Source organism: Berghia stephanieae, chromosome 1 (genome assembly GCF_034508935.2).
Source record: "Berghia stephanieae isolate SIO BIC M18660-M18661 chromosome 1, UCSD_Bste_1.3, whole genome shotgun sequence".
Classification (NCBI taxonomy): Eukaryota; Metazoa; Mollusca; class Gastropoda; order Nudibranchia; family Aeolidiidae; genus Berghia; species Berghia stephanieae.
In genome coordinates this window covers 145472424-145495569 of record NC_088360.1, presented here as the reverse complement: position 1 = coordinate 145495569, position 23146 = coordinate 145472424, and the positions used below count along the sequence as shown (strand labels likewise).

The 23146-nt window shown below is 35.8% G+C and overlaps 1 protein-coding gene across 1 annotated transcript in view; it reads left to right on the top strand.

The window, feature by feature from the left end:
• Positions 1–6987, top strand: part of LOC144963439 (E3 ubiquitin-protein ligase MIB1-like) — a 240398-nt gene extending 233411 nt beyond the window's left edge. Inside the window, exons 20-22 of the mRNA XM_078897502.1 lie at positions 1273–1359; positions 3467–3570; positions 4313–6987. Of these exons, the coding sequence (XP_078753628.1) occupies positions 1273–1359; positions 3467–3570; positions 4313–4453 (332 nt within the window). The 3' untranslated portion in view covers positions 4454–6987. The remainder of the gene's footprint in view (positions 1–1272; positions 1360–3466; positions 3571–4312) is intronic.
• The last annotated feature ends 16159 nt before the right edge of the window (positions 6988–23146 follow it).

Genomic DNA, 23146 nt, shown 5'->3' with positions numbered 1-23146 from the left:
AAGATTAAAAGGTAAGATTTCTCGTCATCTGAAAGTAAAAGTGAGGGGTCCGAACAACTAAGGCTGTCTGCTAAATTGGTAGAACGCTAGCCACCCAAGCAAAAGTGCGAATATGTGGTCTAGTGGTATGACACTCGCTTTCGGATCCGAAGGCCCTTGGTTCGAGCCTCGCTCGGCGCATAGGTTAGTCCTTGGAAAAGACTGTTTACTCACATTCTCTCACCGTACTCAGGTGTATAATGAGTACCTGGCTGTTAACAGCTTTGTCTCGGTCGGAAAAATTGTAATATCGCCTAACAGGCGTCATGTCTCGTTCTACATGTTACGTGTTGCTGTTGGTCAGGGACCTTTTGTAAAGCGCATTGAGCACATTTAGTGGATATTGCGCTATATAACAGCTCTAGCTCGAGAAAGGGCCTTGGTATCAATCCTTGGTACAGTGGAGTTTTTTTCTGACTCCTTTGATCAGTGAATGCATTGCTGGGTCTTTTAGATCTGGTGGAAAGTATTAAATTTAGCAATAGACTTACAACCTATCCAAAGGGTAGCAAGAATTTATTTTTTTCTGAGGGGTTAATGCTTCAAAATTGGGTAAACTCTGTTTCAGTTGGCCTAAATGCTTTGAAACACAATCAGGAATGACATCTTACTATAAAATGTATAGATTTTGTTATCGGATGGACTACATACAATACCTATATTTTGAGGTATTAAATGCTTTTTGCAGGTACATTTTAGAATCAAAATCGTATTTTTAAAAGAAATTATACAGATATTTTGTTGTTGTTGTGCAGCTATGTACCAGGTATGACACTCGCTTTTGGATTAGAAGGTTCCGGGTTCGAGCCTCACTCGGTGTATAGTTGAGTCCTTGGAGAAGGCTCTTTACTCACATTCTCTCACCGTACTCAGGTGTAAAATGAGAACCTGGCCGTTAACAGCGTGGTCTCTGTATGGAAAAAAATTGTAATATCGCCTAACAGCCATCATGTACCATCCTACATGTTAAATGTTGCTGTTGGCCAGGGACCCCTTGTAAAGCACTTTGAGCACGCTTAGTGGATATTGCACTATGTAAAAGCTCAATTATTTTTTTTGATGGTGGTTTTGGTGGTGGCTGATCTGGTTATTACCAGATTGAGTTGGTGTGTCACATTTTTAGAATTTACCATGAATTATTATTTTGTTTGGGTTTTTTGTTGTTGTTGTTTTACTTGGTGTCCATATTACATTATATTTTTTTTTTGTGGTCATCTCTCCATCTCCATCCAGGCTGTGCAAATCTGATGAAGAAGTGTGTTCAGTGTCGGGCTTCCATAGAAAAGACCATCCCATTCATCGTGTGCTGTGGAGGCAGTCGTAAGTCTTTATTTATTTATTTATTCATTGAGAACTGTAGACAAGTGGTCGTTCGTTGTCTGTGGATATTTATAGAAATGCTCGTATGATAAGTGAATAAGCTAGTAGGAGTTGATATGAATTGTCATTTTGAAATACTTTAGATAATGATAATAATGATAATAATAATAATAATAATAATAATAATAATAATAATAATAATAATATAATAATATAATGATAATAATATAATAATATAATAATAATAATAATAATATTAATAATAATAATAATATATAATAATAAATAAGATTTTATTAATAATATATAATAATATATAATAGTAATAATGATAAATACATTTTTAATTAAAAATAATAATAATAATAATAATATATAAATATATATATATGCTGAAAACTTATAAAGCGCTATAACTCCGAGACACCAGACTCTAAGCGCTTAAATTACAAATTACTTTGGCTGAAACATAATCATTCACACGCAAGCACACACACACACACACACACACACACACACACACACACACACCCAGACACACAACTCACAATAGAAACCAGACGGACCTATCTTGCTTCTCATAACATCTACTAAAGACGAAACAGATATATTTTAAGCGAACGTTTAAAAATAGACAAAGATTCTTTTTCACGAATACTCTGTGGTAAGGCGTTCCAAACAGAGGGTCTGAAATGAGAAAAGGATCTCATTCCAGCATTTTTCCGTATTCGAGGGACAACTAGTTTTGTGGAATCACTGGCCGAACGTAAAAGGCGGGGTTTTGAATATCTTTCAATTAGTTCCGAAATGTAGGAAGGGGCAGTACCTTCAAGACAACGATACACTAAAGTACAAGCTTTGAATTTAATCCTTTTCTCAACAGGCAGCCAGTGCAGGTCATGAAGCAGAGGTCTGGCAGAATCGCACCAACGCTTCATGAATACTAGCCTGGCAGCGCTGTTTTGGACAATCTGAAGACGTCTCAGATTATATTGCGAAACGCCAAACAACAGAACATTGCAATAATCCAATTTCGATAGTACGAGGGACACAACCAGGTGTTTGGTCACATCCTCAGATATGAACCGTCTAATGGAAGCAACCTTTTTTAGTTGGAAAAAGAGAGATCTAACCAAATTATTAACCTGATGCTCCATCGACAGTCCAGAGTCTAAGAATGTGCCAAGGTTTTTCACTTTATCATCAATTTGAATGGAGGCATCCCCCAGCTTCAAATCTGTTTCACTTTTCCACTTCTTGTTCCCAACATACAGCACCTCTGTCTTATCATCATTTAGCTTCAGTCGGTTCTCATTCATCCATTTCTTAACACTTTGGATACAATTCTTACTATTGGCTGATACTTCTTGTAAATTTCTCGTATTGGAAATGCAGTACAATTGCGTATCATCAGCATATTGGTGGTAAGACAGACCGAAACTTCTGATGATTTTAGACAGAGGTCCAACGTACAGAACAAAAAGAACGGGTCCAAGTACTGAACCCTGGGGAACCCCACAATCAAGAATGATTTCCTCAGATCTATATTCATCCACCGTTTTTGCTTCATACCCGGAATTAATTTATTCTATAAACATAATTTTTTGTTTTGTGCATGTGACACGACTGGTTCCATCACTCACACTCACAAAGAAAATTTGTTCAGAATTCCAAACACAAGAATGCAAGAAAAATCTCTGTACTAGGTCGTTGTTGTTGTAAAATAAATAAAATTAAAATAAAATAAAATTCCCTTTATTCATCCCCATGGGGAAATTTGACTTTAGGGTCTATTCCAAGGGAAGACTGGAATAACCCAGGCGTCAGCCTCAGAGCAGCGCCGTAAAGTGAGCTAAGGCAAGGTGACTCACTCAAGGCCACACAACGCAGCGGATGATCGAACTCGGTACCTTTTCGGGTACGAAGCAAAGACCATACCGCTGAGCCACGCTGTCCACTCTAGGTCTATTCCACGGGAAGACTGGAAGATTGCTCATCCATTCTTTTACAATTTTAATTTATTTTTGAAATAGATAGATAAATGCTCAATGTTGATTTTGCTATCGTAACATTTTATAACTCTCTCTGTCTTTCTCTGCGTCACCAGCTCCTCCTGAACCTCAGAAACCAGGCATCATGAACAACGGCTCCCGAGATGTGAGTCGAGACATTCAGAAACTACAACAACAACTGCAGGATATCAAAGACCAGGTAAGTGATCAATCACTATTCTATCCTTTAATGTCTTTATTGTTTTACTGTTTATTAATTTAATTTATTAAAATTAAATTCCTATTTCCTGTCCACTGGTTTCTGCTGTTTTATTTTCCATACTTCTTCGTTCTTAATTTTATCCTTCCATTTTATTCTGAGTAGCATACGCATGCACCTGTTTACGAAAATGGTTATCCTCCTTATACATGCCTGTGATGCATTCCAAGTTTCACAAATAAATGACAGTAAAATGCAGTTTTTCTCTGAAATATGAAAATGTGACTTAACAGGCTTTGAAAGTCACCGCTTCTTCTAATGTCTTGTGCGGCTATGTGGTCTAGTGGTATGACACTCGCTTTCGGATCGGAAGATCCTGGATTCAAGCCTCGCTCAACGCATAGTTGAGTCCTTGGAAAAGGCTCTTAACTCACATTCTCTCACCATACTCAGATGTAAAATGAGTACCTGGCCGTAATCAGCGTTGTCTCTGTCCGAAAAAATTGTAATATCGCCTAACAGGCGTCATGTCTCGTCCTACATGTTAAGTATTGCTGTGGCCAGGGACCCCTTGTAAAGCACTTTGAGCATGTTAAGTGGATATAGCGGTATATAAAAAAGCTCAATTTTATTTTTAGAGCAAGTAAGTGCGAACATTTGTATCCAGTTGTAAAAAAAAGGGATGTCCATGAATTGAGCACCAAAATCGCCTATCTAATTTTTAACAAATTTATTTTCCCAGACATGCTGTCCTGTGTGCATGGACCGTCTCAAGAATATGATCTTTCTTTGTGGCCACGGAGCTTGTCAGCTGTGCGGCGACCGCCTCAATGAATGTCCTATCTGTCGCAAGAGCGTGGAAAAGAGGATTCTACTTTATTGAAACTGTTCATCCCCCAGCAACGTTTATGTTATGATAAATAAATCAATATTCTGATTATGTACATATATTTATACAATTGTAGTAGGAATTTTGATATGGTAATGTCTGCTATGATTATCTACAGTATAGCACCGTTATGACAAACATGCTTAAAACCAATAGATGGATATAACAAAGGTGTGTACCCCATTTTTTCTTCCCTATTATTTCAATGAAATAAAGAAAAATATGGATATAAAGAAACCTGTATGTCTGTGGCTCCACGCATGGACCTGATAACCAACATTATAATGCAGCTGAGAAAATGAAACAAAGTTTCACAGAAAACAATAATTGCTTTTCATTTGTTTTTCAATAAAATGAAACAGTTTTTTTTTCCGTTTAATTATCTAACCTTGAAAAATGTAGTAGAGAAACTATGACTCATGAGTAATATATTTTTCAAATTGACTCATTTTTCAAGTAAATATGGCTTACCAGGTTCATGCTCAAGGCCACAGATTTTTTAATTTATATAATTTCTGTGCTGTACGGTTTGTTTGTTGTAGAAAATCTATGAAATCAGTTTTATTTAACTGGCATTTAAGCGATTTTTATTGGATATGTTCATCATCAACTCTCTAGGTGCTTAACTTGTGTACCAGTAAATTGAATCAACATTGACAGTCATGTGACTTAAATTGGCCAATGAAATGATGGTGTTTATTATCACGTGATGGGTGTATTATTTCCTTTGAGACAGTTCTTGAGTATGATGATGGAAATTAGTTTGTGTAATTTGGCAGTGACAGGTTAAATTGTACAGGGGTGAATATTGTTTTATTATAATTTTTTGTTTTGTTTTCTGCGAGGGGGGGGGGGGGGGTTGTTTGTTTATTTGTTGCTAGTTAGTTTTTAGTTTTTTAAGGGGGGGTTTCTGTTTTGTTTGGGTTTTATTTAGTTGTTTAATTAAAAAAAAAAAAATGTTTGCCCCTGTTGTGGAAAGTGTGTGCTGCTGAAGTTGACACAGTAACGCAGGAGTGTCTGGGGAGTCGGGGGGAGGGGATTTTTCTTTCTTTATGAATCATCATTCATGCATTATTGTTACCATTATTTTTTTTTTAATGGTAAACATTTGGGTGTATCCATTTTGACTGTGCATGATCTGGGACCTGTTTTAAGTAACATTTACTGTCTAGGCACGGGGTGGAGGAGAGGGGGGGGGGGGTCCTTTTATTTTCTTTTTTGTCCAGAATTTTAAAAATTTAGATCTTGATGAATTAAAATGACCAATAACATGTCTGGAATTCTCAAACCTGAGACTTCCTGTCATTTGAGGGTCTATCTATCTGGTCAAAATGAAAGAAAACATGCTGGGTGGGGTTCCCTACCTCCACAGTGGGCAGGGAGGTACTTATCGTGTCTTCTATCCCCTTATATCTGTTTTCCAACATGCTTTCTGTCTTTGTCTTAGAATGAGATTACTTGGTTTTGTTCTGGCCCTGGCCGGAGTCCTAGCTGGGAGGGAAACAGTCTAATGCATAGTTATTGTTTTGGGAGATGATATTTTTTCCTTGTAAATCATCTCTCTGTTATGTATTCTTATACTTGTTATTTTTATTGTATAATGAAATGTAAGCATTTGAGTGTATTCCTCTTTGTTGGATTTTGTGCTTGTGTCCGGATGAGTCTTATAGGTGGTCTCAAACTAAGTGCATTGGTGGTATGCTCTTGGAATCTACATCTGATCCCTATTTGTTCCCAGTTCCCCTATGTCTTACTTTTTCTTGGGTGCTTTAATTGTAATTCTAGAACTTTCGACTATCGCATTTTTCCCCTTTTTACTGGCGCTGATATAACCTTCATGTGTTGCAAGCGCCGTAAAACCCTTAAAAACAAACAAAGAAAACCTGTTTTGTCGGAGTGATCTCTGATCTCAAGTCTTTCCCTTCTGCCCTTTGTCCATGTTATAAGTGGTGAATTATCGTTTTTACTCATTTTATTATTGCCTGAAGAAGGCTTTTGAGCCCAAAACGTTCCGTTTGTGTATTTTTGTTATTTTTTGCATTTTTGAAAGCTTTTTTTTTAATACAAGATTTCATTTAATCAATAGAATAGAGAAAATGAAAATCTTTACAAGGCAGGTTTGAAAAAAAAAAGTTTTTAATTAACATCACTAAACTCAGGTGTGAATGAGTACTTTGTTACATGCAATGAGGATATTATAGGAGTAATGGGACAAAAATTATGTCTAATAGGAGACTCGTTGTGTAATAATTGGAAATATTGATGAAAATTATGAAACTTTAAAGCTGAACCAAATATTGTTTGAATTTACATTCTATTTATTTGTTATCTATTTTTTTTTACCAATTTCACGTTGAGAGAAAAAAGACAGGGTTAGGTCCGCAGTTTACATGAGTACAGACATGCCAACTCTCCCAATTTTATCGGAGAAATTCCCAATAGTTTTTGTCATTCATGATTTCCCAAATTATCAGCAATTTTCCTCGATTTTGATCGAATTATATTATTCCAAAAGAAAAATAAAAAAACAACTCATCATCATAAACATCAAAATTCACATTTTTGCTCTAAAATTTTCCCCAAATTTCGTCCCTGAAAAGTTGGCTGGTCTGGAGTAGATTTGTAACCCTTGTTGAATGACACTTGCCTTTGGGCCCAGTAGGTCCCTGGTTCGAGTCTGCCTCTTAGCAAGTGCAAAGGAATCCTTATAAAAAGGTTCAATACTCATATTCTGTCTGACTACACTTGGGGTGTAAAATGAGTACGTGACCAGTAACACTGGGTGGGGTTCCTGACCTCCCATAGCGGGCAGGGGGGTCCATAATGTGTCTTCTATCCCCCTATGTCTGTTTTCCAACATGCTTTCTGTCTTTGTCTTGGAATGAGATTACTTTGTTTTGTTCTGGCCCTGGCCGGAGTCCTGGCTGGGAGGGAAACAGTCAAATGCATAGTTATTGTTTTGAGAGATGATATTTTTTTCCTTGTAAATCATCTCTCTGTTATGTATTATTATATATGTTATTTTGAATTTATAATGTAAGCATTTGAGTGTGTTCCTCTTAGTCGCAGCCGTGCTTGTGTCCAGATGAGTCTTATAGGTGATTTCAAACTAAGTACATTGATGATATGCTCTTGGAATCTACATCTGATCCTATTTTTTCCCAGTTCCCCTTTGTCTTACTTTCTCTTGGGTGCTTTAATTGTAATTCTAGAACTTTTTACCATCCATTTTCTTCCTTTTTACTGGCGCTGATATAACCTAAATGTGTTGTGAGCGCCGTAAAACCCTTAAAAACAAACAAACAAGTAAACAAAGGAATCCTTATAAAAAGGTTCAATACTCCTATTCTGTCACTGACTACACCTGGGGTGTAAAATGAGTACGTGACCAGTAACAGCGTTGTCTCTGGCAAAAAATAATTGTAATAAATCGCGCCCTGAAAGTGTCAAGTCTCGTGGTGCCACGTGATAAATGTTGCTGTTGGCTTGGAACTCCCTTGTAAAGTGCTTTGAGCACATTTTGTGAATATTGCACTGTTAAAGGCTCAATTTTTAAATGTTTGTTTGTTTTTTTTAAAGCTAGGATGAACGATGAATAATGTGAAACATTTGGATTTGGAAGTTTTTCATTCAATCTCTCGTAACTGATTGTGTCATTTTCTTATACTATTCTCATCCCAAAAAAAAAATATTTCCTTTTGGATGAATAAAGTACATTGTTATTATTATTATTATTATTATTATTATTATTATTATTATTATTATTATTATTATTATTATTATTATTATTATTATTATTATTATTATTATTATTATTACTATTATTATTATTATTATTATTATTTATTATTATTATTATTATTATTGTTATTATTATGTATTCTATTTTATATTCCAGTCCAATATTCCCACGCCTAGTTTTGGATGTCACCAGATCTGATCATTACTCAGTGCTTGCCATTATTATTTTCATAATTACTCCATACTCCATGACTCAGTATCATATCTTGTTTTTTTAATTGAATTGAATTGAATTGAATCTTGTATAAAGCCAATGCATTTTTATGACTTTTAAGTCAGCTGTACACTGAACAAAAAAAAAAAATTTTTTTTTTTTTTTATTTTGGCCGGGAAAATTTTGACTCGAGATATTGATTTATTTACATTAACACGATCACCAACTTGCAAAAAAAATCTAAGAAAAATGGGGGGGGGAATTTAGCTTTTGTATAGAGCAACATCCACTAAAAATGCTCAAAGCGCTTTACAAGGGGTCCTTAGCCAACAGCAATATTTAACATGTAGGACTTGACATGACGCTTGTTAGGCGATATTACAAATATTTTTTTCGACAGAGACAACGCTGTTAACGGCCAGGTATTCTTTTTTTTTACACCTTTGTATGGTGAGAGAATGTGAGTAAAGAGCCTTTTCCAAGGACTCTAACTATGCACCGAGCAAGGCGCGAACCCAAGGACCTTCCGATCCGAGTGTCGTACTACAAGACCACATAGCCGCACGAGAACCAGAGGTTTCAAAGAATTGTTAGGTTGGAGATTCTTCCATAGTGGGCAGATAGGTACATACTGTGTCTTCTATCCCCTTATATCTGTTTTCCACTTTGCTTTCTGTCTTTGTCTTGGAATGAGATTACTTGGTTTTGTCCTGGCCCTGGCCAGTCCTAGGTGGGAGGGAAACAGTCAAATGCATAGTTATTGTTTTGGGAGATGATATTTTTTTCCTTGTAAATCATCTCTCTGTTATGTATTATTATGTTTGTTATTTTGAATTTATAATGTAAGCATTTGAGTGTATTCCTCTTTGTTGGATTTTGTGCTTGTGTCTGGATGAGACTTGTAGGTGATTTCAAACTAAGTACATTGGTGGTGTGCTCCTGGAATCTACATCTGATCCCTATTTGTTCCCAGTTCCCTTTTGTCTTACTTTCTCTTGGGTGCTTTAATTATAATTCTAGAACTTTTTACTATCCCATTTTCTTCCTTCTTACTGGCGCTGATATAATTTAAATGTGTTGCAAGCGCCGTAAAACTCTTAAAAACAAAAACAACATGTATTGGCCATTCTTTGACAAGTCGTGGGTCGGCCATTCTTTGACAAGTCGTCGGTCGGGTCGGCCATTCTTTGACAAGTCGTGGGTCGGCCATTCTTTGACAAGTCGTCAATCGGGTCGGCCACCTGACTGAATCAATATTTGCAGTTAAAGGATTTCAGGCCAAAACGAAAAAAAAAAAAATCTTTTTGTAATTTAAGTACGGATGAAGTGTCCTATCGGACCATCTGGATGAGAGGTGTCCTATCGGACCATCTTGAATATGGGATTGCAATTGACAGCATAAAAATTATTTTTGCCATTTTAGTTTTTTTTGTTATTTTTTTTTTTTTTTTGGGGGGGGTATGAATGCTTTGGGTTTTTTTTTCTATTCTGTGGCTTTTTTTTATTTTTTGTTTCAATATTACAACAAACCGGTAACCAATATACAATTAAATATTTAATGACATGTTTTATTTTATAATTTATGCTATTATTTATTGTCATGATTTACTTACTGTTGTAGTTTTATAGTTGTCTCTGTTACAATGTTGTGTTTTTGGCAGGAATCTCTTCAACTGTAATGTAAATCAATTGTAAATGGCCAGTATTGTTGGAAAAAAAATGTTTTAAAAGTATGGAGCTTTTCCTTCATCAGCTTCCTTCAATAACTCGTCAGATGAATTCACACAAAATTAGAGAAAGGTGGCGAGGAAAAATATAAATATAAGATTTTCGCATTTTGGAATTCCGAAGAAATTGTTCCTATTGATGGTATGTGTTTGAGTAAAATAGTCGATCTGCCACCAGGTCAATCGTACCAACACCCAAAATCATGTATAATTTTTAAGGTTTATTGAGAGAATTGAACGATAAATTATCATCACAGGTGGTCTAAAACTAATGGCAAATGGCTGAGCAATGTCATCGTCATTCATTTTATAAACCCCCCCCCCCCCCCTCACAACGGGGCTGTGATTTGGTACACTTTAACTCTCGAGAGTTCACCCTCATTGAAAATCAAACAAATTTCTTCGATTTTCCATGCATATGAACTCGAGAGAGTTAAGATTTAAGAATTCAAAAACGTTATCAGTTATTTAGCCTGATTTACTTCACTTTAAGGATGATTGATAAGGAATAAATAAATAAAATAAAAAATAGAATTTCCTACATTTATTATCTTCCAGCAGAGAAATTTGTCTTAGGGTCTATTCCAAGGGGAAGACTGAAATAACCTTGCGGCGGACAGTGAGCTAGGACTAAGTTACGCTCAAGGCACACAATTTAGCAGGGCTTTGAACTCTGTACCTTCTGGGTACGAAATAAAGGTCGTGCCATGCTCAACAAATACATTCATCAAGAGAACCATTTTAAAAAGTAGACCTGCTATGAACTGTTGAGTTTCAAATCTGTGATTCTGTTGTTTTAATGTTAAATTTAATCCTAAGCTTTAGCTGCCTAAGGCTTTGAACTGAAAAAGTATGGAATAAAAATGAATATGAACAATACAGTTGTTTCACATTTACACTCTTCCTCAGCCAGTGACAAAGACAATATTATAATACAATAATATATGGAATTCATATAGCGTGTTACCATTTGTATAAGCTCAATACACTTTATCATCATCCATCGTGGCTTGTACTCTTGAGCACGTTGCCGGTCAGCTGTCTCCACGAATCACGATCCTCTGCGGTGTGCATGAAATCTGTGTTGCTTTTTAAGTCACATTTGGCCATTCTAAGGTTATTTCAATAAGTCATTCTTTGTCTTCCTCGAGCTCTCTTTCCTTCTATCATCCCAGATGTTACCATTTTTTCTGTTCCGTCTCTTCTCCACACATGTCCCAGAAACCGTAACAATAACAATACCACTTAACAAGGCGAAAAAGCAAAGTGTATAAAAAAGAAAGTATAAAAAGTGTATAATGGTGAAAAAGAATCCTGCCGACCTCCTAAACAACATGTATTAAAATATTGGCCAGAAAACTTGTCGTTCAAAATATTGTTCAATCAAAATGACCCTCATCTTTACAAAATCTCTCAAACCTGGAACTTTACAAAGTCCCAGGTTTGATAGTTTTTGACAAGATTAGGGTCATTATAATCGATCGATATTTTGAATGACAAGTTTTCTGGCCAATATTTTTAATACATTTTTTTTTCGAAGTTGGACAGAATAGATAGCGCATCATACAGTATAATGCTAATACTAATACAGTATTCCGGTATTATACATATTGTCATTGTGTATAAAGGTATTCCGGTATTATACATATTGTCATTGTGTATAAAGGTATTCCGGTATTATACATATTGTCATTGTGTATAAAGGTATTCCGGTATTATACATATTGTCATTGTGTATAAAGGTATTCGGTTTATAATATTGTCATTGTTTAAGTATTCAGTATTATACATATTGTCATTGTGTATAAAGGTATTCCGGTATTATACATAATATTGTCTTTGTTTCATTGGTTAATTGAGGCTTTGAGTCCAGAAAGTTCTTTGTTACAAATTTTGTACTTTTTAAAAAAATCTTCCAAATCAATATTCATTTTATTTTAGCAGTTTTATGACACTTCTTCTTATCATCGTTTCCATCCTTTTTGGCTGGTAACATGGAGACATCCATGGCTGGAACTGTGGAAACATCCGTTTCTTGTACGAGAGGAGAAAGAGACTTGATATCAAATACGTTATTGTTGCCAGTTAGGATTGAATTGTTGCATGTAAATTTGACACCTATCGTGATTATTACTCTATGAACAATTTTATCCTTTGTAAGAATCTTGACTTGTATCGTACCAGGGGATCGTTTTTACCCTTTTATTGTCTTGTCTTTGTGTTGTAAACACTAACAATAAAAATTATTGGAATTTATCAAATCACATAGGAAGTCCTTTTTCATTTATTCTATGATATGATTGATATTTTGATGCTTTGCGTTAAGGTAAAGTAATTGGGTAATGTTGCCTCAAGGGCAAACTTTGCCTCTGTGAATTTGGAGCATTTTGAATTTTTATCAAAGGAAATAATTACATCACTACTACTAAACAATCTCTTATTGGTCCAAAATTCAAGAGGCAAAGTTTCCCCAATTTTGTTTTGTTTTTTTTTTAATGAGATTTTATATAGTGCAATATCCTCTAAACGTGCAAGGGGTCCCTGGCCAACAGCAACACTTAACAACGTAGGAGGAGACATGAGGCCTGTTAGACGATATTACAATTTTTCAGACAGAGACAACGCTGTTAACGGCCAGGTACTCATTTTACACCCGAGTGAGAAAATGTGAGTAAAGAATCTTTTCCAAGGACTCACCTATGCGCCGAGCGAGGCTCGAACCCAGGACCTTCTGATCCGATAACGAGTGTCATACCACTAGACCACATAGCCGCAAAGGTACCCCAGTTAACTACTTGGTTATCGAGTCCAGAGGCAAGAAATTGTTTTTGATTTTGTTTTTAAGGGTTTTACGGCGCTTGCAACACATAAGTTATATCAGCGCCAGTAAAAAGGAAGAAAATAGGAAAGTAGAAAGTTCTAGAATTATAATTAAAGCACCCAAGAGAAAGTAAGACAAAGGGGAATTGGGAACAAATAGGGATCAGATGTAGATTCCAAGAGCATACCATCAATGTACTGGGATCACCTATAAGTCTCACCTAGACACAAGCACAAGATCCAACAAATACACTCAAATGCTTACATTTCATTATACATTAAAAATAACAAATATAATAATATATAACAGTAACAGAGAGATGATTTACTAGGAAAAAAATATCGTCTCCCAAAACTAACTATGCATTTGACTGTTTCCCTCCCAGCCAAGGACTCCGGCCAGGGCCAGGACAAAACCAAGTAATCTCATGCCATGACAAAGACAGAAAACATGTTGGAAAACAGATATAAGGGGATAGAAGACACAGTATGTACCCCCCTGCCCACTATGGAAGGTCAGGATCCCCACCCAGGTTATTAATTCCAGAGGCTAGAAATTTGCTGAACTTTTGCTTTAACTTTCACACATCAACTGACCCCCCTATCTATTCGAACACTCAAGTCCAGTAAAAGGACATTTCTTGCTTCCTTTTTTCCATTCGGCAAGTGATTAAGAAATAATGTGAATATTCCATAAATATACTAGACCTGACTTCATATTGAATTGTACTGGAAAGACAAACTCGAATCTAAAAATCGAATCCAGCCTAATAAATAAGGATTTTAAAAAAGGTTAAGGTTCTGTTTGTTTTTGTTTTTAAGAGTTTTACGACGCTTGCAACACATTTAGGTTATATCAACGCCAGTAAAAAGGAAGAAAATGGGATAGTAAAAAGTTCTATAATTACAATTAAAGCACCCAAGAGAAAGTAAGACAAAGGGGAACTGAGAACAAATAGGGATCAGATGTAGATTCCAAGAGCATACCACCAATGTATTTAGTTTGAAATCACCTACAAGTCTCATCCAGACACAAGCATAAAATCCAACAAAGAGGAACACACTCAAATGCTTACATTATACATTCAAAATAAAAATAATAATACATAACAGAGAGATGATTTACAAGGAAAAAAAATATCATCTCCCAAAACAATAACTATGCATTTGACTGTTTCCCTCCCAGCTAGGATCCCGCCAGTGCCAGGACAAAACCAAGTAATCTCATTCCAAGACAAAGACAGAAAGCATGTTGGAAAACAGATATAACGGGATAGAAGACAGTGTGTACCTCCCTGACCACTATGGGAGGTCAGGATCCCCACCCAGAGGTTAAGGTTCGCAAAAGCATTTAAAATTTAAATTTTATTTATTCAATTTATAGTGAATCTCATTATTACATTTACATAACTAATACACACACACACACACTTGTATGCCAATCAACATGGAGGTTTGGATGTATGTTTGTTTTTGAGGGTTTTACAACACACTTGTATGCCAATCAACATGGAGGTTTGGATGTATGTTTGTTTTTGAGGGTTTTACAACACTTTTAGGTCATTTCAGTACCAGTAAAAAGGAAGATGAAGAAGGAAAGGTTCTAGATCTGAATTTAAATCACTAAAGAAAAAGTAAGACAAAGGGAACTGTCTCAAATCGGGAAAAGAGGATCCCACAAGCAATTTATCACTGTACCTATTTTCACATAACCATGACCCCATTCCGGTACGAGCAAAAGGTCCCTGTAAGGACCAGGAAAATATGTTTAAAAAGCAAATCCAGAAACAAGACGAGACCAGATAAAGGGGGGGTAGAAGACAAAGCAATGGTGACCTCTGACCTCTCGCCCACTGACCATCCAACTTGAGCTGGAGCTTTTATATAGCGCAATATCCACTAAACATGCTCAAAGTGCTTTACAATGGGTCCCTGGCCAACAGCAACACTTAACATGTAGGACGTTATATGGTGCCTGTTGAAAATATAGATGAATGAAGAACTTATTGTATTACTTCCCTTTATTCTGAACTGTTTGAACTGCAATGTTGTTAACTTTTGGCTTTTGAAAAAAAAGAAGTGAAGACGAACGAACACATGAGGCATTTCGGTGTTGTTTTATCTTATCTTATTGACTTTTGACTTGATTATTAGACAAATATTATAGTGCCTGTTCGGCAATACTACAATTATTTTTTTTTCGGACAGAGACAATGCTGTTAACCGCCAGGTACTCATTTACACCCGAGTGTGGTGAGAAAATTGAGTGAAGAGCCTTTTCCAAGGACTCAACTATGCGCCGAGCAAGGCTCCAACCTAGAACTTTCCGATCCAAAAGCGAGTGTCATACCACAAGAACACAATCGCATCCAGGTATCACCATTGGCGAAATGGATGATTGACACAAATGATAAACAATGTGAAATTGAATGTAAGCTTCAATTTAATAAACGATAACAGATAATATGGATGTTTCGGGTTTCCCCTTTATCAACAAAACACGAAAGTTTTGTTTGTTTTTAAGGGTTTTACGGCGCTTGCAACACAATAGGTTATATCAGCGCCAGTAAAAAGGAAGAAAATGGGATAGTAAAAAGTTCTAGAATTACAATTAAAGCATCCAAGAAAAAGTAAGACAAAGGGGAATTGGGAAAAAATAGGGATCAGATGTAGATTCCAAGAGTACACTATCAATGTACTTAGTTTGAGATCACCAATAAGTCTCATCCGGACACAAGCACGGCCCCCACTAAGAGGAATACACTCAATTGCTTACATTATAAATTATAACAAATAGAATAATACATAACAGAGAGATGATTTACAAGGAAAAAAATATCATCTCCCAAAACAATAACTATGCATTTGACTGTTTCCCTCCCAGCCAGGACTCCGACCAGGGCCAGAACAAAACCAAGCAATCTCATTCCAAGACAAAGACAGAAAGCATGTTGGAAAACAGATATAGGGGGATGGGAGACACAATAAGTACCTCCCTGCCCACTATGGGAGGTAGGAACCCCACCCAGAAAACACGAATGAAACCCCACAGAGGAATGAGATATGTGAGAATGGCATCTCTCGTCCACAGTATCTGTTTTCGTTTATGAAATTGAAGCTTACATTCAATTTCATTGTTATGTATTTTTTGGAGCTTCGACCAGCACCATTGACATGACACAAATGATAACACATTTACATGACACAAATGATAACACACTGAAATACAACATTTACATGACACAAATGATAACACATTTACATGACACAAATGATAACAATAACACACTGAAATACAACATTTACATGACACAAATGATAACACACTGAAATACAACATTTACATGACACAAATGATAACACACTGAAATACAACATTTACATGACACAAATGATAACACACTGAAATACAACATTTACATGACACAAATGATAACACATTTACATGACACAAATGATAACACACTGAAATACAACATTGACATGACACAAATGATAACACACTGAAATACAATATGTACGTCAGACATGACACAAATGATAACACACTGAAATACAATATGTACGTCAGACAATCATTACACATACATTCGTTGTTGAGCACATGTGACACATTTGGGAGCAAGCACTGATGTGTAGTGTGTAAGCTAAAAGTCTAAAAAAGCTTGCATTAAACAGCGCCAGACAAAATAGAAAACTACCATGGTAGCACGTCAGACCGGATATCGGGATGTCTGAGGTTCAATTCCAAAGTAAGGCAGTCTGATATTTTCCTTGTATTTACCTGTATGCTTTGTCTGACGCTGTTTTGTTTTGTTTTTAAGGGTTTTACGGCGCTTGCAACACATTTAGGTCATATCAGCGCCAGTAAAAAGGAAGAAAATGGGATAGTAAAAGTTCTAGAATTAAAATTAAAACACACAAGAAAAGGTAAGACGAAGGGGAATTGTACAAATAAGGAATTGGTGTAGATTCCAAGAGCACACTATCAAAGTACTTAGTTTGAGATCACCTAAAAGTCTCATCCAGATACGAACACAGCCCCCTACTAAGAGGAATGCATTCAAATGCTTACATTATAAATTCAAAATAACAAATATAATAATACATAACAGAGAGATGATTTACAAGGAAAAAAATATCATCTCCCAAAACTATAACTACATCCGACTGTTTTCCTCCCAGCCAAGGTATCCGGTCAGAGTCAGGACAAAACTAAGTAATCTCATTCCAAGACAAAGACGGAAAGCAATTGGAAAACAAGTCATAGGGGTATAGAAGACACAGCAACTACTTCCCTGCCCACGATGGGTAGTCAGGAACCCCACCCAGTTGTCTGACACTGTTTGATTCACACCTGTACAAGGTTTTATTGTTGAGCCTATACCTAGTAAAAGCTAAGAAAATAAACAACAAAAGTATCAATGAAACAAATGAATGTCAATTATTTCTGAAAAAGAAAAAAAAAATTCTAATTTCATGGAGATTTTTTTTTTTTTTTTTGTTTGTTTGTTGCTTTAGGTCTCTTCCAACACAATTGAGGTTATATGAGAGACCGCTGAAACAAAAAAACAAGCAATCTAACAAAAATAGTACAAATGTAAATCAAAATCATAACCTAAAGATATCATAAGCTAAATTATAAATAACCAAGAACAAACAGGCAGAAGATTTACAGAAAAAAAAATATCCCCTGTCAAAAATACAATCACAAACCAAAGAAGAAGGATAAGCTAGTAAAGAGAAGAAGAAACGACATCACTATCGGATCGTACACCCATGCGAACATCATAGGTATATGATTCAAGGGTGATGCTCCCATCCAACCACCCGCCAATTTCATGGAGAAGCAAAACTGCTAAATCCAAATGCTTGCCAAAGGCAAAGGATCTCAGCAAGGGCCTGGTAAAACCAAGTCATCTCATTCCAGACTAAAGACTAAGCCACTAAAAATGGAAATGGGGACAAGGTTAGACCAGGAACACTAGCAACAGCACAATAACAATAACATCAACAAAAAACACATCAATTATTAAATTATTGTCATTAATGAGCGTACTTGTACATTGCAACCAAAATATTTTTTGAAAAGCAAAATAATTGTTTTTAAAAACAAACACTTGTGATCATATTTGTATACATTATTATGAGCATCAAAATCGATTGAGGAAAGAACCAAAGGTAAATGCTGAAGAAAATGTATCGGGCATCAAACCCAAAGACTTGTTTGTTTGTTTTTAAGGGTTTTACGGCGATTGCAACACATTTAGGTTATATCAGCGCCAGTAAAAAGACTTACAAAATATATTTCAAAAACAGCATGATGACTACTGGAGTCAAAAATCTGACATCAGAGTAATAGTAATAGCATATCACGAGACTTAAAGATAAGAAGAAAAAAATGTGCAGAGACAAATTATAAATGTTTGTGATCATTCAGGGCTTGATGAAGACAAAGATTTAAAAAATGCAGCAATTGTCATCATTGTCCGTGCTCATTGATATGCTTGAAATGCGCCATTCTTTTACATTTCTCACTGTGATATAATTGGTTGTTTTTTAAGGGTTTTACCTTCACTTGCAGCACAATAAGGTCATATCAGTGCCAGTAAAAAAAAAAGAAAATAATATAGTAAAAAGCTCTAAAATTACAATTAAAGCACCAAAGAAGAGGTGAGACAAAGGGGAATTGGTTCAAGTAGGGAACATGTAGATTCCAAGCGCACACCATCAGTGTACTTAGTTTGAGATCACCTAAATGTCTCATCCTAACACAAGCACATGTCCCTACCGCACTAAGAGGAACACACTGAAATGTTTACAAATCATATGTAAAATAAAAATAATACAATGCATAACAGTAGATTTACGAGAAAGAAAAAAACATCTCCCAAAACTCTAACTCTGCATTTGACTGTTTCCCTCCCAGCAAGGGTATCCGGCCAGGGCCAGGACAAAACCAAGTAGTCTCATTCCAAGACAAAAGGCAGAAAGCATGTTGGAAAACAGATACACGGAGGATGGAAAACAGCAAGTACCTCCCTGCCCCACCCAGACTCAAATGTTTAAAAGTACAATATATTCAAAATTAAAAAACTATAATACTACATAATAGGGAGATGAATTATGTTTGTTTTTTGTTTGTTTTTAAGGGTTTTACGGCGCTTGCAACACATTTAGGTTATATCAGCGCCAGTAAAAAGGAATAAAATGGGAAAGGAAAAAAGTTCTAGAATTACAATTAAAGCAGTCAAGGGGAACTGGGAATAAATAGGGATCAGATGTGGAGTCCAAGAGCATACCACCAATGTACTTAGTCTGAGATCACCTAAAAGTCTCATCCAGACACAGGCACAGTCCCCACTAAGAGGAATACACTCAAATGTTTACAAATAAAATATATATATATATATATAATACATAATACAGTGCATAACAGAGAGATGATTTACAAGGGAAAAAAATATCATCTCCCAAAACTTACTATACATTCGACTGTTTCCCTCTCAGCCAGGGTATCTGGCCAGGACCAGGTCAAAACCAAGTAATCTCATTCCAAGACAAAGACAGAAAACATGTTGGAAAACAGATATAAGGGGATAGAAGACACAGGATGTACCCCCCCTGCCCACTGTGGGAGGTCAGGAACCCCACCCAGGGAGATGAATTACAAGGGGGGGGGGGGGGGGGGGAAATATCTCTAAAATAAAAATAGGATCTATACAGTTGATACACAGTATCAACATAGAGAGCATCATGGAAATGTATTGTTCGTCTTTAAGGTTTTAAGGTGCTTGCGATACATTTAGGTCATTTCAGCAAAAATTAAAAGGAAGAAAATGGGATACTCAAAAATACTGAATTTAGATTTACAATTAAAAGCACACGAGGAAAAAGTAAGAGAAATTGTTCAAATAGGGAACATGTGTAGATTCCAAGAGTACGCTATCAGTGTACTTAGTTTGAGATCACCTAAATGTCTCATCTTGACACAAGCAAAGGAACCCACAATGAGAAATATACTCAAATGCTTACAAATCATAATATTCTAAACAAAAAATATAACAGCAGATAACAGATTTACAATTTACAGGTAAATATATAATCTTTCAAAAGCATAACTGTATATTTGACCATTTTCCTCAAAGCCAAGGACTCCAGCCAGGGTCAGGACAAAACCAAGTAATCTCATTCCAGACAGAAAACAAGTTGGAAAAACCAATATGGGGGGATTAAGAACACAGCAAAAGTGATCTTTCCGCTCACCATGAGAGGTCAGATGACCCCAACCTGCTCTAAGATTGTAACTTGTCACGGAATCATGAACAGAAAATCAATCACAGAATTATGTTAAAATCAAATTTTCAGCAATGTCATGACAAGGAGATGCATTGTAAATAAAGCAAGCAAAAAAATCAACATAAAAATTTTTAGGAACAAAAAAAGTTTGATGAACAATTTTAAAATATATAATAAATAATAGTAAGTACATGATCATAAAAATATGAGCAAGATGGCCGAATGGATAACGCGTAGCATATCCACCCAGATAACCCCAGTTTGAGCCCCACTGTTGGCACCTCACTTTTTTTCTTAAGTTTAATCTTAAAACCCCTATTGAACACTTTACAGCGCTGCATGGTAGCTAAGCCTGGCATCTGGGTTATCTCAGTCTTTCTCAAATCAGACCCTAAATAAAAATTTTCCCTGAGGATAAAAGAAGTGAATTTAATTCATTTCATATATAATAATGTAGACAATGTTCTTAACTCGAGGAACAAGCACATCAAATTAAATCATCTTGAGCTATTTATAGAATTACGTCAATCAAAATGTAAAAATACTAAATATATTATGTAGACAATAATCATTTTTGTAATACTATATAATTCACTCAAACCATCTTTGCTAATGAATTAATCAATCAGAATAAAGGGGTTGATACATCATGAATGGCATACACTCCTCTCATTGACTCTTTCACAGACCACAAATGGTTTACGCGACTCGTATTCAAAGATTTGTGCGACTATTACAGCTACCTGTTATTGTAATACCTGTCACATATGTGACTATTACAGCTATTTGTTATTGTAATACCTGTCACATATGTGACTATTACAGCTACCTGTTACTTTAATACCTGTCACATATGTGACTATTACAGCTATTTGTTATTGTAATACCTGTCACATATGTGACTATTACAGCTATTTGTTACTTTAATACCGGTCAAAACAGAAACATTTAAATCTGAGTATCTTAACAGTGTAGTGAGTGTTGACCACTAAAAGCTTCTCTCATTTGACTTGTCACATGTTACGGGATAAAGCTAATCAACAAGCCAAACAACATAACACAATAAATGATTGTATGCAACCAATAATTAGCGATCAAGTTGAAATATAATGTTTTCTTTTTTAAATATGTTCATAATTGACTCATACTGACCTATTTTTAATTTTAAAAATAATATATTTTATAGCACAATATCCACTAAATGTGCTTAAAGCGCTTTACAAGGGGTCCCTGGCCAACAGCAACATTTAACATTTAGGACGGAACATGACACCTGTTAGGCGATGTTATAATTTTTTTCGGACAGAGACAACGCTGTTAACGGCCAGGTACTCATTTTACACCTGAGTACGGTGAGAGAATGTGAGTAAAGAGCCTTCTCCAAGGACTCAACTATGCGCCAAACGAGGCTCGAACCCAGGACCTTCCGATCCGAAAGCGAGTGTCACACCACTAGACCACATAGCTGCACACTCGTATAACATATACATACATGGACAATCATGGCCATATCCTGACAAGCTAACCAACAGTCATCCTGGCCATATCCTGACAAGCTAACCAACAGTCATCCTGGCCATATCCTGACAAGCTAACCAACAGTCATCCTGGCCATATCCTGACAAGCTAACCAACAGTCATCCTGGCCATATCCTGACAAGCTAACCAACAGTCATCCTGGCCATATCCTGACAAGCTAACCAATAGTCATCCTGGCCATATCCTGACAAGCTAACCAACAGTCATCCTATGACTTCATTTATTCCTTCTTTTATCCTAAGACAGAGCAATTTTTCCCTCATATTCTCAAGCCAGTACATCCCATACATCAAAGACTTTCTTACTTTATCATTATAACTTTCTTAACTCCCATATATAAGAGCACAAATCCACCATTGAAAGACATAGATAATATAACAATATTGATGTTTTCAGGATTGATAATTCCCATCGCATTGTCATATTCAAATCTATATATAATACAATTTATACAAGCCATAAAAATGTCTTATCAATGTAAAATGTTGTTTATGTTTATAAGGGTTTTACGGCGCTTGCAACACATTTAGGTTATATCAGCGCCAGTAAAAAGGAAGAAAATGGGATAGTAAAAAGTTCTAGAATTACAAATAAAGCACCCAAGACAAATTAAGACACAGGGGAACTGGAAAAAATAGGGATCAGATGTAGATTCCCAGAGCACACTATCAAAGTACTTAGTTTGAGACCACCTATATGTCTCGTCCGGACACAAGTACAAAATCCAACAGAGAGGAATACACTCAAATGCTTACATTATACACTAAAAATAACAAATATAATAATACATAACAGAGAGATGAATTACAAGGAAAAGAATATCGTCTCCCAAAATAATAACGATGCATTTGACTGTTTCCCTCCCAGCCAAGACTCCAACCAGGGCCAGGACAAAACCAAGTAATCTCATTCCAAAACAAAGACAGAAAGCAAGTTGAAAAACAGATATAAGGAGATAGAAGACACATTAAGTACCTCCCTGCCCACTATGAGAAGTAGGAACCCCACCTAGCCATAAAAATGTCTTTATCAATGTAAGAGATATTTAATAGATCTGAAGTCGTCGATTAAATGTATCATGCACTTCCATCAGTTAAAAATATGCAAATTTTGTAGCTTGGAACTCGAAAACATAAAACAATGATGAGTTGAATTTAAACTCCAATCTAATTAACGAAGACAAATGGTGTGGACGTTTCGTAAATTAATAATATCAATAATATGGTCGATATATGTTGACCATCAAAGTATTTAATGTCAAATTAATTGTCCACACTATTGATAGCGTCCACATAATTTTTCTTCATAAAATCGGAACATAAAATCAACAACATCTTTGTTTTTAGA